At 45.2% G+C, this 14,808-nt stretch overlaps 1 protein-coding gene across 1 annotated transcript in view; it reads left to right on the top strand.

Moving 5' to 3' along the window:
- The first annotated feature begins 2,265 nt into the window (after window positions 1–2,265).
- Window positions 2,266–14,808, top strand: part of GRAMD2B (GRAM domain containing 2B) — a 30,195-nt gene continuing 17,652 nt past the window's right edge. Inside the window, exon 1 of the mRNA XM_088523960.1 lies at window positions 2,266–2,357. Within this exon, the coding sequence (XP_088380086.1) occupies window positions 2,266–2,357 (92 nt within the window). The remainder of the gene's footprint in view (window positions 2,358–14,808) is intronic.

Here is a 14,808-nt window from a genome sequence, read left to right as displayed (position 1 = left end):
TATGGAACAAAGTACATTTTACAGATTCATTTTTCAAGTGCAGGCTGGAGGCATGCATTTATTTGAGTGATTATTTATTTATTTATTTATTTGAGTGATTATTTATTTATTTATTATTTCTATAGTGAATACCTTGACAACTGAGCACAGAGGGCTTGGCATACGTTGAGAAACAATAGCTTATACTATGGCCTTATTAAACAATGGAGCCAGTCGATGCTAGAACAACAGACAGTGCAATCCAGGGGACAAGGAGCTGTGTTCAGTCCTTCCACCACTGACAGCAGCAGGAGCCTCAGCAGAGGGGTGAGGAGAACAAGCAGTAGCAGCATTATCTCCTGTAAGTCTGACAGAAGCAGCAGAACAGAAAGAGCTGATTTTATTTAGTGGAATATCTACAAAACAGATTCTAATTTCCTGTAAATCAGCATTATTCTTCTAAAGTGGGTAGGGCCACACAAGACTAGATGAACCTGAAGTCTGCCTTGAGCTTCTAAAACAAGCAGTGAAACACCAGCTGAGCCCTCCAACATATTTCCATTGCATCCCAGCACTGGAAAGCCTCAAAAATGCAAAGAATGCTTCTCTCCCAGTAAGCAATCACTTTCCCTGCTGACTGCAGACAGGCTAGGGCATGCCTTGGCAATGCACGTAGATCGTGACACCCAAGGGACTTGCAATTGCACAAGAGCTGGTAGGTCCCACTAAGGGCCATGAGAAGACAACCCTGTCCCCCCTGACTCCTTTTACCTCCAGCTGATGGGTAGACAGCTCACACTGCTGCAATGGGGCCACTCTGCTGTTCCTTGCACAAGGAGGGTGCAACCGAAGAGCTGCAGCTATGTCTTGGACTGCAGAGTGGAAAAGGCTCTGTGCTGCAGTGCTAACACAGAAGCTCAAGCACTGACTAGAAAAGCTTTGCTTGTAACTGTGAGGGATTTAGGAGGTCTTAATAACTTTTCTTATAGGCTAAGTGTCATTCATTTTCCATGTGTGCTTTGTTTATATATATATATATATATATATATATATATATACATAAAATAATATGTAGGCTGTAGTTAATGGTTTTGCCTAGAAATACAGCTATTTTACACTCCTTTCTCTCTAATGAGGCTGGTGCACAGCTTTTAAATTTCCTTGGACTGGAACTAATAAAATCCTCCTGGTATATATATATCCAAAAGCACAAAGCAAATGCACACTTCCTGCAGGATCTGTGTGCCTGGTCAGCTATAGCATTTTAGCCACTAATTCTTGTCTTGTGCAAACTGTCAACGATACTTTTAGTGGCGGTGCTTTGTAGGCAGGGGGAAAGGAAAGGTTTATCGGGCGAAACTAAGCCTCGGTGGTTAGTCAGGGGAAGCGGTTTTCTCCATGTTCACTCACACTACCCGTGCCGAGGGGCGTCGAGGCCCGTGCCAAGGGCTCTCCTCCACCATTCCCACGTGCGTGGGAGCTCCGGGCAGCCGCACGCGCCGCTGCCGGGGGCTCCAGCGGGGGCTGCAGCGGGGGCTGGCGGCCCTGCTGCCCGGGGGCGGCTCCAGCGGCCGGGGGCTGCCGCGGGGGCTGGCGGCCCTGCTGCCCGGGGGCGGCTCCAGCGGCCGGGGGCTGCAGCGGGGGCTGGCGGCCCTGCTGCCCGGGGGTGGCTCCAGAGGCCGGGGGCTGCAGCGGGGGCTGCAGCGGGGGCTGCCGCGGGGGCTGGCGGCCCTGCTGCCCGGGGGCGGCTCCAGCGGCCGGGGGCTGCCGCGGGGGCTGGCGGCCCTGCTGCCCGGGGGCGGCTCCAGCGGCCGGGGGCTGCAGCGGGGGCTGGCGGCCCTGCTGCCCGGGGGTGGCTCCAGAGGCCGGGGGCTGCAGCGGGGGCTGCAGCGGGGGCTGCCGCGGGGGCTGGCGGCCCTGCTGCCCGGGGGCGGCTCCAGCGGCCGGGGGCTGCCGCGGGGGCTGGCGGCCCTGCTGCCCGGGGGCGGCTCCAGCGGCCGGGGGCTGCCGCGGGGGCTGGCGGCCCTGCTGCCCGGGGGCGGCTCCAGCGGCCGGGGGCTGCCGCCGGAGAAGCCGCGCGGCCACGAGCGCCGGGAGGCGCCGCTGGAGCTGGGGCCGCCTCCCGCCCCCGCGTAACGCAGCGGCCGCGGGCCGCGCCGCCCCCTTCGCTGCCTCCTTCCCGCCCGGGGGCTTTCCCGGCGCGCCGGGGCGGAGCAGAGGGAGCGGGGCCGCCCCAGGGCGGCAGCGGCAGCGGCGGCCGAGGCCGAGCGGGTCGGAGCGGGGCGGATGGTGCTGGCGAGCGAGCCGCGCTGCGAGGCCGAGGAGGCGAAGGCGGCGCGGGCCGCGGGGCGCCGCGAGCGCAGGAGCGCCGCGCTGCCGTGAGTGCTGCGAGCGGGGCCGCCCGCGCGGACCCGGCCCCGGAGCCCCGCGGGGACCAGCCCGGGGGGCGGCCCCGGGGCTGCGCGGGTCGCGGTCCCGGGGATGCTGCGTCTTGGGGTAGGGGCTGGGGAACGCGGAGCTTGCAGTGTCCCGGGTGTCCCCCCTCACGGGAGGAAAGGCTGCGGCTTTTTTCGGGTTTGGAACACTCCCCTTCACTCCCCTTTCCAAATACTTTTCTTTCTTTTTTTCTTTTTTTTTTTCCCCTCTCAGCGGTTTAATTTTAAGGAACAACCCCCACAAGAAAGGGCAGCAAGTTGCCATCAAGTAGCTAGGGAAGGAATTTAAGCAGGTCTGGGCTTTTCCAGCTGCAGTATCCCTGTTTCCAAGCAGGTGTTTTCCTGAAGTACCTAGGGTGGAGAAATCTGTTGCCGGGAATAACTTGCCTGTGGGACAGTGCTAGGAATCAGAGTTTCCCCTGATCTGGTCACACGGGCCGTGCGTGACTTCAGGTTACAGCTGAGGCAGCCGTTCCCCAGCCTTCCTTCTGCTCCTGAAGTCTCGGGTCCTGATGCTCTGCATCACTACGCTGATAAATCTAATGAAAGGCTCCAGGTAGGGAAGATCTGCACTTGAGAGTGGGGCTGAACAAGAGACACAAGCCCAGGACAGTGGATTGGAGCCCAGTGTCAGGGATAATGAACATGCCTGGAATGAGTGAACCTCCGTTTCATCCCCAAATGTCAAAAGCCTTCAGTGTGGAATTTAGTGTAGTTGTGAAAGTTGGGTCGTTCCTCACCGGGATGGTAAGTGGGGGGAGTCTCATGGCTATGACTCTTCATCAGCCCTCAGTTTGTGTGCTTCCTGTAGAGCAGAGGTACCTACGTGCTGGAGGAGGGCAGAGAGTTTTTGTGCTGTGGACAACAAAGTGCACAGCAGTGCCAACCTGGTCATGGAGACACAGGGCTAGGAGAGAATCTTGAAATGCTTTGTCTTAGATTAGAAAATTGTTAAAATGTTTAGTAGATAGAGGGAAAAAAAGCTGGATTTCACTAGTCAAACCCCATTTTAAGTGACAAGTGGATCCTGTGAAAAAAAAATGTTGTGATCACTTGAATGTGAGTTAGCCTCAGAAACTGAGTAACTTTGGTCTGAGAAAAGTGAAGTTGCAAAGCGGTGGTTCAGCTGAAGAGCAGCAACAGAAAATTGGGTTTGATTCAAAACTGGAACAGAACTAGCAAGCTGGACCCCAAAGGTTAGAGTGTTTTTGTTTTGGTTTTTGTTTCCTTTTTCTTGGTGTTTAGTTCATAAGCAAGTAGATTTTTGTGTTTTTGGTTTTGTTTTCCCTTTTCTTTCCTTGTGTATTGTCAAGAAACAATGTACAATCAGAAGAGTTCATGCTGACCTCCACTTGAAAGAAATGCTGGTGCGGTTGTAGAGGTTTGTGGAATCCTACAACACTTTCCCGCGCCCAGGGAATACTTCCATGTGTGTATAGTTATCCCTGCTGCTTGGAATTAAGGCATCCTTAAGTGTGTGTTCACTTTAGGGAGGGACTTTATAGCTCCGTAGGCTTTTGTCCCAACAAAGGTCCCTCTGGGGATAAAATTTCTGAAAGATTTAAGTTTTAGAAAGTTTTTCTATGTGAAGTTTAGAAGAGTTTGTAAGAAAAGATTATTTGTCAGAGATCCCAGAAACTTGAACAGTTAAATATGTTCATATTGACTAAAGAATGGGCTTCTCTGGCGTGTTTAATAACAACAATATCTTCTTGCAAAGCTTGCAGTGCAGCTTTGAGTACTTCCAGTAGAGCCTTAGCAATGATATTGACTAGAAGGTGAGCACAGTTACGGTGCACACCCAAAACAGTGACACACTAAAAACTTGTCATTCAGTTGAGTGTTTCTCCTCAGGGAATCAAAGAAGTCCTGAGCATGCTGTCTGAGTGGAGTACCCTGACCACTGTGTCTTAATGCAGCCTATGGCCGCAGAGGAGTTAACTGTGGTATTTAAAAGATGTGTGTCATGGCGATGCAAATGGGTGATGTCATTCTTTGGTACATTTTTGTTTGCCCTGAACCTGTCTCAGAAACTGCCAGCCCCGTTGCAAGGATTGCTGGTGGAAGAGATGTTGAGTTACTGCAAGCAGAAAGCCGTGTGTTAAGGAGAAATGGCAGAAATCTACTAACAAGCCGATCTTGTGCAGTGATTTCTCTCACACATGCTTGGTTCTGCTCAAGTCAGCTGAGTGTTTTCTGCTTTCCATACATTGAAAAGAGTGCAGACTAATTCAATCCGCTGCATACACTAGTATTTATACCCTGTTTGTAATTCCACCAACCGGGACCACTCTGCTGCATATATTCTCCTTTTAATTCCAGTAGCAGTCCTCCATCTGGAAAGGAAAACATAGTATGTTCTGTAACAAGTTAAATCATGGAAATGGGCCTCCTTCTCAGGATGTTTACATCAGGGTTGGCCGTTTTTATCTTACATCTATACTGCCATAGAGTACAACTTTCAGTAGTGCTTTGTGGAAAAAAAAATCTTCAGGTGAAACTATATCTCAGGTATTCATCAAGTAATGAATTATTCTGTGTATTTGTATCCTGACTGCTGTGCGACATGACTTGCGCTGAATGCTGTCATTTACCATCCTTGCCTGTGTGCAAATTCTCCAGCAACCTGATGAACACCAGTGGGGGGAGGCTAACATTTCTTCTGTTTTTTTTTTTTTTGTTTGTTTGGTTGGTTTGTTTTCTGTGACATGAGGTGATTTCCTGGGCCTAAAACCATTACATCTATCAGTATTTAGGCATTGTACTCAGTTACAGCATTGGAGGTGATTTGTTAAGAAGCTCACTGATAGATGTTGCTAACATTAAGGAGCATTTGGTCCTCTTGCAGTTACACCATGAGTTATAATATTCATATTATATATCCAGTTACTGAGTATAACTTGAAGAAATCATGAGGTTGGCATTTTAGGCTGTAGTAAATTTTTTAAATTTATTTTTGGAGGAAAATTTACACATTGATAAAAATGTGCTTCTCACAGCACTAGAAGATGCTTAAATGCAAATGTTGCTCTCTGGGGAACAGCAAGAATGCAGTTTTTATGGGTTGCACTTGTCTGATATGCCATACTGCAACAGTCAGTATTAACTTATCAACTGATAAACAGTTATGAGGTTAAAGAGGACTAGCTCACCTTTGCAAGATTGTAGCCACTAACTTGTTCTAAACTATTTTACTTGAAACAAATTCAACATGCAGAAAGATAAGTGGAGGCTACTTAAAACTGATAATACAGCTATTTCTGCACTGATCCTGCTTAACTCCTTTTCAACAGCCAAACTCTGTTTTTTTTCGGACAAGGTGAGGCAAGCAGGGGGTCGGGGCTTGTAAATGCCCACATGATACTTGCTTTGTGCTTTTGCTAGAGGAGGAATTTACATGCTTGATGTTACTTTAAAAAAAATCCTTTTTAGTTCTTCTCTGATTTTCTTTTTAGAGCAATGGTTGTAATACGTGACCTGAAAATAAGGCTAAGATTACAAAATGAAGCACCTAAACTCGAGATATGACAGAAAAGAGGTTTCCAACCTCTTTTGTGATCCTTTGATGATCTCCATTTGTTCATGATGATGGTCTTTAATTGACCCCCCTTTTTTTTTTCTTGTTTCTTATTTTTTGCTTACAGCATATATGTGCTTAAGTTACAAACCCAGGCTTTTCACTATAGTTGTACATGAGTTTAATTTAGTTTTTAACATAGTTTCGATATTTGACTATATGTAAGTACATATCCTGTGAGTCTGAACCAGCTGAAATTGTGGTGAGAAGAGTTGTGTGCTTGTCTAGTGATAATATGGCTGGCACTTGTGATATTAATGCTCTGCAAGTAGCTGCTACAAAGCCCATATATTTTGCTCGGATTAGTCATAAAGGATTTGACCTCATTTGACCTCTGCTAGACTAGGAAAAAAGAAGCAAACTTTCCAGGTTGTCAAGCTAGTGGTAGTACTGCATCCACTGTATCTCACACAGTTTTTTTCTAGCCTGTGTTTCTATAGGAAACCATGGGAGGTGTCAGGCCCTTCAGCTAGAGCATGCAAAATGGGTTAACCCATTTACACTGGTGTGCTGTTATGCCAGAGAGATCTTGTATTTGGTCTAGCAATCTTTAAAGACGCTTTGGGGTGGATTTTCTTGGTGCTTTCACGAACTGGAGTCTCTGTATAGTGGTCTGGATCCAGTCTTCCCAAACACTGTCATCCCAGGTGAGGATCTTTCTCTGAGGATCATAGGTAGCAAGGCAAGCTCTCTGTGGTTTTCCCCTTTTGCTCAGGTATAAGTTTCATCTAGAAGCTTTCTTAGCTATGAAAAATGATAGAGAGATTCTTATCATTTTCTTGCAGAGAGACTTGAACAAAAACTTTGTATACCTGAATGTCTGTTCTTTCTTTCAGAAACTGGAAAGGTTGGGGGAGATTCCAAGAGGACATGAGCAACTACTGCCAGCCAGTCCACTGTGGAGTGCTTGTAACATGGTTCAGTGTGCTATTTCATGCTGGGTTGATGTTACAGAAATGAAGATAAGTAGTGACAGATGAGGAACCCAAGTAAAATAAAGAGCCAGGGTCTACAGTGTGTGTACAAGGAGAATGCAGTTGTCACTTCCAATCCCCTGGCAACTGAGCTTCGGTGCTTCCTTTGAAGCGTTCACTTCCTTTAACAAAAACACTTACCTGACACTGACCAGCTTCTACTCTCCACCCTTGAAAAATATGACACTGAAGTGAGGAAGGCTAATATGCTTCCAGAAAGATTGGTAGAAAACAGTGTGGAAGTGTTGCATGTAGGCAGGCAGCAGAGAACCTCAGTGGGATAAAGGACCTAAAGGCGGACTGGGGCTTTCATCCTGTGGATAGAAGGAGGAACTGCCTGGTTACTTCACTGTGAGGCTGTAGTTCCCAAGGTCCCCAAGAAAATCTCCCGTACTGAAGCATGCCTTTTACACATATCTATTCTGTCATGTACTTCAGCAGTGGTTTATCCCTCTGGGAATCTTGCACTATAGGAAATGCAGAGTTTGGGAATGTTGTGCAGAAGTGGTAGACAAAGTACTGCAGCTAGCTACCTTGGTAAAAATGATACCGTCTTCTTTACTTTTCTGAGAAATTGAGCTGTGTTGAGCTGACATTCTTTCCCATCCTTAGAGCACAGTTTAAACTCCCTTTAGAGGGTGGCTTTGGAAGTCTTTAATGCTATGTGCCCCATTAGTCCATCCATTACCTACCTTCTGCTCCCCTCCCTCTTGCTAGCTTTCCTAATATCGACTTTTCCTTTATTGTTGTTGAGTTTTTTGTTATGTTTTCTGTCTTTCTAGTCTACTTATGAAAGATAGACCAATTATACTAAGACATCTTGATGGTAATTTTGTAGTTAGCATCAGTAAATAGAAGAGCTGTTTAAGATCGTCTGGCATTGTTCTGGAACAGGAGTATAATAGTAAAAAAGACCATTGTGTAGCAAAAAAATATTCATTCTTGCCCTTTTATGACCCATATGAATTTGTTATTGCCAGCATAGAAGGAAGTGGGAGTTGCTGTGGAAGAAACCATATGGGCAGTAGAAATCTTTGTACTAGAGAAAGCTTGCAGAGCATTTGGAGTCATCCTCTATGGCACAGAAAATAGACTGATGCTAGTAGGTATCTGACCATCATGTGTCACATTTGATTTTAGTAAGAATACCCATTTTCAGAACTGTAGAAGAAAATTGCTTCATCATAGGCAATGTCCCAGTCAAAGGAGCTGCCATGGCTAACGTCACTTAGAACCATTGCTTGAGGCTAGGATTTCCTACTGTGAAATAATATCTTTTGTCTTAGATTATCTAGGTTGCTCTGATCATTTCCATGAAAGCATAGACATGGATATAGGAAAAAGGGTAGGTTGTAAAGATACCTGCAGGTATTTCAGCATTGCCAGAAGCTTGGTGAGCCAGGAGCTTCCAGTAACTTCACATTCATCATTTTCCATTCTCGATGGAAGGTGGGGTAAAACTGGGTAGATGGACACAACTAATTTGTTTTCATCTCCAGCTATGTTGTTTCGTAGGCCTCATTGTGCATAATTTTAGCAGGGTGATTACAAAAAAAAAAAAAAGTTGTAGTTGGACATCCCTTAAAATATTTACTTGCAAATAGCTTTGCCAAATAGCCCTGTGGCTTGGGGCTCAGCAAGGAGAGTTGTCTTTTTAAGTACAGAAATCTGGTTGGTGACTGTGGGTGATGTATTGTTGATATCAGTTGTCAAAGAAACTGCCATGTGATCAAACCAAAATCTTTTCTTCTCTTTGTGAGTATCCTGACTGAACTACCAAAAAGACTTTTTTTCTGTTATACATCAACTAAAACACTTTGTAATCAGCTTATTGAGTCATTATTTCTAAAAGTGTTGTGAAAGGAGAAGCTTCTGAAGCAATTCCTAGCAGCTCCAGTTTATGTATTTACTTTTCTTAAACAGCTGAAGAAGGAATGCGTACGTTGGGAGGATCCCAGTCTCTTACTGTTCTTCATCATTATAGCAATAATTAATACATTTGCTGGTATCTGCATTTCTCTCTTGGCAGCTAAGCCTTATGTTATGTGGGGGCGTGTCGCTATGCAGTTGTTTCTCTACAGAAAAGACCCAAACCTATCTGCTTATGCTGTGGTGGTCCAGTCTCTCTTGTAAATATGCTTGTGTTGCTGCTAGGAGAGAGCCTTAGCTCCTGTAATGGATTAGATCCCTGTGAAGTCATACAGAGCGCATCAGTTGTATATGGCTGCAGTACTTCTTGTCTTCAATGTGGTATGAACAATTAGGAGTGCTGAGATACAGATGATTTTGTCCTCTCTTCTGAACACTGAAGAAATTGTGGATCAGGAATTATTCTTTCTTTTCTCTTTTTCCTGTCATCTCTGAGGGTTAAAGATAAAAATGTACCGTAATGTAGGGTTGGCATTTTCTCTTCAGTAGGCGCTGTGGTCCTGTCTTTGTCATTCCAGTGTAGACAACGAGCTAGGCTAAAAGCAGTGAATGGAAAAATTTTTCCATGTGGGGGCTCCCAGCCAGCTGGACGACGAGAGCAACATGCTCCCCAGTCCAAAGCAAATATGAAGGAGTGGCTTCCCCTAAGATATTTTTCTCAGACTCTTTCAGAAGTGTGTCTGGCAAGTAGATCTGCGTGATGTACTGTGCTGGGCTGGGACATGCCTTTGCTTACCTGAACAAGTGCTGAACGTCCTGCTGAGACTCCCGTGGGAACTGCGTCATGGGAATGCAGTTGTGCGATTGGGTGAAAAGATATGTATGAAAGAGCTTGGGCTCTTTGAAGTGGTTATCTGGAATGGAAAGTTTTGAAAAGACAAGAGAGCTAAATGGCTGATGTTCCTCTTCTAGCGTTAATAAAATATCTTGTTATAGAGGCTCATATATCAGAGCACAGGGAATTCTTCTGCTTTTTTCACTATGGAACTTGATAGCAGGCTGGTTTTGATTAGACAGGGAATACAGGCAGTTAATAATAGATGGTATTTAGAATGGAGAATTTACATACTTGCTAATGACGTCTGCAGTGTCACAGTGATCTTGCTGATGGCTAACTAAGTGGTAGGCCGGTGTGAAACTTGACCTGGTTATTATGTGAAATGTCTATTGACCTTAAAAAAGAAGCTGCTGCTTTAATCTTTAACAATATTGGAGGAGTTGTTCATTATTATCTCAAAAATTGCATTCATTTTTTTTTAACAGGATATAGAAACACAGACATTTAAAACTTACAAAATGTTTCCTAGAGTTAGCTGAGAAAAAGAAAATAGTAAATATTTCTGAAGTTGTGGTCTCTGATCTGTGAAGCTAAGACCCACAACAAGCAAAGCACTCAAACAGTTAGGCTGGATTCTCTTGCACTGCCAGGTGCTATGTTAATTCCACCTGTGCCCACAGACCTTTTGCATCAGAGAAATGCGTGCAGTAACATGCAGTATATGCATATACATTCACATGCATATGATATTTAACATTTAACATAAAGGTATGACTTTACCTACATTATGCCATGTTTGACTGCTTTCTCATGAGAAGAGAAAACAAAACAAGTTATTCAGGTTACTTTTGGATACATTTGTGGTTGAGTCTCAGTCTGGTTCATGCCTGTTGGTCCCAATGAACTGGGCCTTCCCCTCACGCAGAGCGGTACACCTCTGCTCCCGCAGTGATGCTTTGCTGCTCCCCTTCGTCTTGGGAACAAACACATCTGCAGCCTCTGTCTCCAGTAAACATGCTTCAAAAAGAAGTACCATACTTCCAGAGCCAACTGTTTCACCTAGTCTGCACTTAAGGCTGAAAAACAATGTACTGAGCATATTAAGTTATAGAAATACTGAATGTATTCTGCATGGGTAGATTACGGCTGTCCATAATGCCTGTTATAGCAGCTGTTACTCGATTCCATTTCATTCGTGATCTTTTGTGGTTCGTTTTCTGCCATTTTGATAGCACTGGAGTCTGGATGATAGTATTGGAGCCTCAACCTGCCTTCCAGGTGCACAGTAAAAGTGGCATTTGGTCTCAGAAGTATATTAAAACATTCTTCAGAAATATGGTAGATATGCTTTCTCACATAAACAGATTTGTACCACAACACTGGATTAGTCCAAGTGTCTTACTTTCTAAGTGGTGAGCCATCATAGGAACATCTGAACACTGGATATCTGAATGTTTGGCTTCAGCACTGTTGTTACCTTATCCAGTACAGACACTGCTGAAATTTGCTGTGACAAGGACAACAGAAGAAGTCTGCCCAGGGTGGGAAACATACAGGATAAGGTAATGTAACTGCATTAGATAAAGAATACAGGCTTGACGGAAAAAGCATCATTTTGATTACATGTGACCAAGAAAGATTCTTTCAAATTGGAATGGGATAGAAGAGCGGCTTAGTGGAATGAAGGCCCCTGTCTTCTTGTAGACACGGCAGTATGCATTTCAGCTACCAGAATGAGGGCTGGGATGGCTGTTTCAGACTGCTGCTTCAGGGAAGGGAAGCTTGAGACGAGCGTATGCCAAGGAGGAGCTCTCCAGCCTACGGCAGGCTTGGCGGGCTGCTGTCCCTTCAACACATCTCCTTGGGCAACCTGCAGCAGTTTCTGCTGGAAGCACTCTGCCAGAACAGCCTTCTTCATTTTGCTCCCTCCCCACAGCTGTCTCCAACTGCTGCTGCAAAACTAATCTGTTTAGGTTGAAAAGACATTAAACTGGGAGCAGGACTCCTCAGGTAACCGTGGCTATCTCGTACATATGGCCCATCATCAGTGCGAACATTGCAGCAGTGCTGATTCCTGTTAAACCTTGGGAAAACACCGGTGTGTCCGTGGTTTTGGAAACAACTGTGGTCATTGCTGGCATCTCCGGTGAGTCAGGGTGCCTTTTTACTCCTGTGTGCTCAGTGTGCAATCTATTGGCTGGGCAAATGGCTCCACGTAGCTTTTGTGGCTTTTGGACATCTTTTTAGACCTGTTGCCCAAGCTGCTTGGTCTCCTTGATCTTCATTGTAACAGATCTCAGGAGGCTTCGTGTAAAGGTGTATGTGGTGACTCTGGATGGAATAGCTAGTAACCATTCCACAGTTTTGTAGGTCTTTACCTGACCTATGTGTCTGAGGAGTGTTCATGCTGAAAAGACTGTACGGAGGTATGAAATGTTATTTCATTAAGGCTTAGTTTCCAAACTGTTGTCCATTAGTGTATTCTTTTTGTGTTGTTTTACATTATTTCTATTCGATGTCTCTCATTCAAACAAGTTCTGTAAGGATTTTTTTTTGTTTTTGTTTGTTTGTTTGTTTTCTTTTTTCTTTTTTCTTTTTTTTTCCTTTTTTTTTTTAAAAAAAAAAAAAGTCCCTTGTTTATTTGTGGGACACTTTAAGCATAGTTTCCACAGGAAATCTGAATTTTCCAAGATTTAGAGAAGATTAGCTCCAAACAAAAAAAAAAAAATCTGAAGTTCAGAAGGCTTGAGGTACACGTCTGTTACAAAGCTTTTGTGTCCTGACTCTTAAAAATGCATTTGCTAATAATGCATCTCTTAACTTACTCTGAGCACTTAACTGAAAGAAAACTTAGCCCACTGCTGTGGTTAATGTATTTCTTTACACTTTCCGTTTCCTGTGACTTAATCCAAAATTACTCAGGTCAGTTATTGGTGTATATTTTTAAAAATACAGGAAGTACAATTTTTTTAAACTTAGCTTAGCTTACAAGGATATGATCCCATAGTAAGTAAAAGCCATGGATTTAAAAATAATCCTTCTTTATTTTGGAGAATAGATGTTTTTTCCTTTATTTTAGCATTTATTTGAAACAGAGTTCCTAGCAGTACTGAATACGGAATGCGTGTTAAATTAAAGAACGTTTATTTTTGTATCAACCAAACCATAATACTTTAAAGTTTGTTTGCTTTGCCCTCGATTTTGCAGATATGGTTCACTTATGTGGAGATATTAATAGCTGTGTTAAGTATCACTTCAGGTGCCCTTTGGTCTTGATTCCCTTTGCCCCCTTATTTTCCGTGTGGACTGCCGGCTTTTGTGCTGTTTTTACAAAGCATCTGTGAGGCCTGATGCACACACAAAAATGTGAGGAGCGCTTTAGTTTTCCAGCGACTTGATGACAAATAATTGTGCTGGCTTTAGGTCATACCTGTGATCAGTGCAGCTCCAGAGGGACAGGTAAAATAAGATTCTTCTCCTACCTTAAAGGTACCTGCTAGGGCCTTAGCTGCTATGTGGAGCTGCAATTATCAGAAGCATAAAGACAAATCGTTGAGTGTCCTTTCTTTATGTGAGGCTTTGGACATGTGGTAGGCAGGGTGAAGGGCGGAAGAGCACGGGTGCTTTCCCCGTGCACTCTCCATGCAATGGGGAGTGTTGGCTGTCACGGAGGATCCTGAGGAGGTGGCTGGTGGCTTGGGGTTTTTCTGCTTTTCACCCACTGCTGTCAGTGAGGTTAATGTGCTGAGAGCCCTGCTTTTGTCCCGTAGTGCTCTGGCATCTGAAAACAACTGGAGGCAATCAGCTGGCAGATTTGGGCAAAGTGATGGATGGTAGAGAAGGTGAGGAGCTCACCAGCAAACCCAGCAAAGAACTGTCTAATGAGGTTAAGTGCAAAATAAGGGAATAATGGAGGGGGGATGGAGAATGTGCAGTAAGTAATAAAGCACTTGAGAGCAGCAAAGCATCCAGCTGGCAGTGCTAAGCAGCCTCTGACCTCGTGCGTCGTACGTAGACTTTTATGGATATTCTTAAACCGCTGGATCCCAGCAAAGCTCCACATGGCTCTAAAAGCTCTGCTGTCTCCTGTGTTCCCTCTTGCCTCTGGAATGGCTCCCCGTGTGGTGCCGCTCCGCTCCGCGAGCCCAGTGCCAAGCCAGGAGCGCCGCGCGGCAGCGGCATCGCCAGGCCCGGAGAGGCAGCCAGCGTGGGCACCAGCCCTGCCCTCCTTCCTCCTTCCTCGCGAATTCCCGCGCTGTGCCGCCCTTCCGAAACGCAGGCATGCAGGAGCCTGGCAAACGTGCCTCGTCCTGCCCCTCATCCCACTCGCGCCTCTGTCCCAGCCTGCCTCGAAGCCTGGGAATTTAGGAATGGGAAGCAAGTAGGTAGTGAGACTGTGCGTGGGCAAGAGCTTTGCCTGTGAGAAGCACCTTGTCTGGGTGATTTTCTCCATTTCTCCAAAATTAAAAACTAGATAAAACTGCTTAGGTTTGCTTGAGTTTTCCAGGTGCAAGATTGTGTTCCACTTAGGTCTTTCGAATTGCTCACTTAATGCTAATTTATGTTCGCTATAGATAAAAGCTGCTGCCTTGTGCTTAAGCAGGACAGATCCAGGAATGAAGTAATGACAAAACCATTGCTTTTTAATTTTTTTTCCCCCACATTGACTTTCTTTGCGCTGTAACCCTTAGTGCTGCACAAGCTGTTGATTCAGTGCCTCCGTGGTGGGAGTGTTAGGGTGTAGGAACATGTTAGATAGGGCAATGTCTGCTCTAGGTAAATACACAACATTTTAGAGAAAAAAATCTAAGCATCAGTAGTAAGGCAAACCTCTGTGTCTTGTATTCTTTGACATAAGCTCTGGTTTAGCTGACAGACAGGGAATGACAGTTCTCATTAGGCCTCCACAAATGTGTGCTGCTATGTGTCTTCCGATCTGATTCACAGATTGGTTTGGTTACGGTTTCATCTTTTTTATGCCCTTCCTAAAAGAAAATGGAGATTAAATCAGTCTGGGAACCTCTGCCAGACTTCTGGCCAAGTATGAAAATAAACTTTTCATTATTATCATGATACTTCTTTGTGATGGCAGTGCCTGTGTGGTTGCTGTAAAACTGCAGTGTGTATGTATTGTGG

This window comes from Tinamus guttatus, unplaced genomic scaffold, assembly GCF_059628265.1.
Source record: "Tinamus guttatus ecotype Peru unplaced genomic scaffold, ASM5962826v1 Tinamus_guttatus_pri_ptg000199l, whole genome shotgun sequence".
In the NCBI taxonomy this organism is placed as follows: Eukaryota; Metazoa; Chordata; class Aves; order Tinamiformes; family Tinamidae; genus Tinamus; species Tinamus guttatus.
This window is presented reverse-complemented; position numbering and strand designations above follow the sequence as displayed.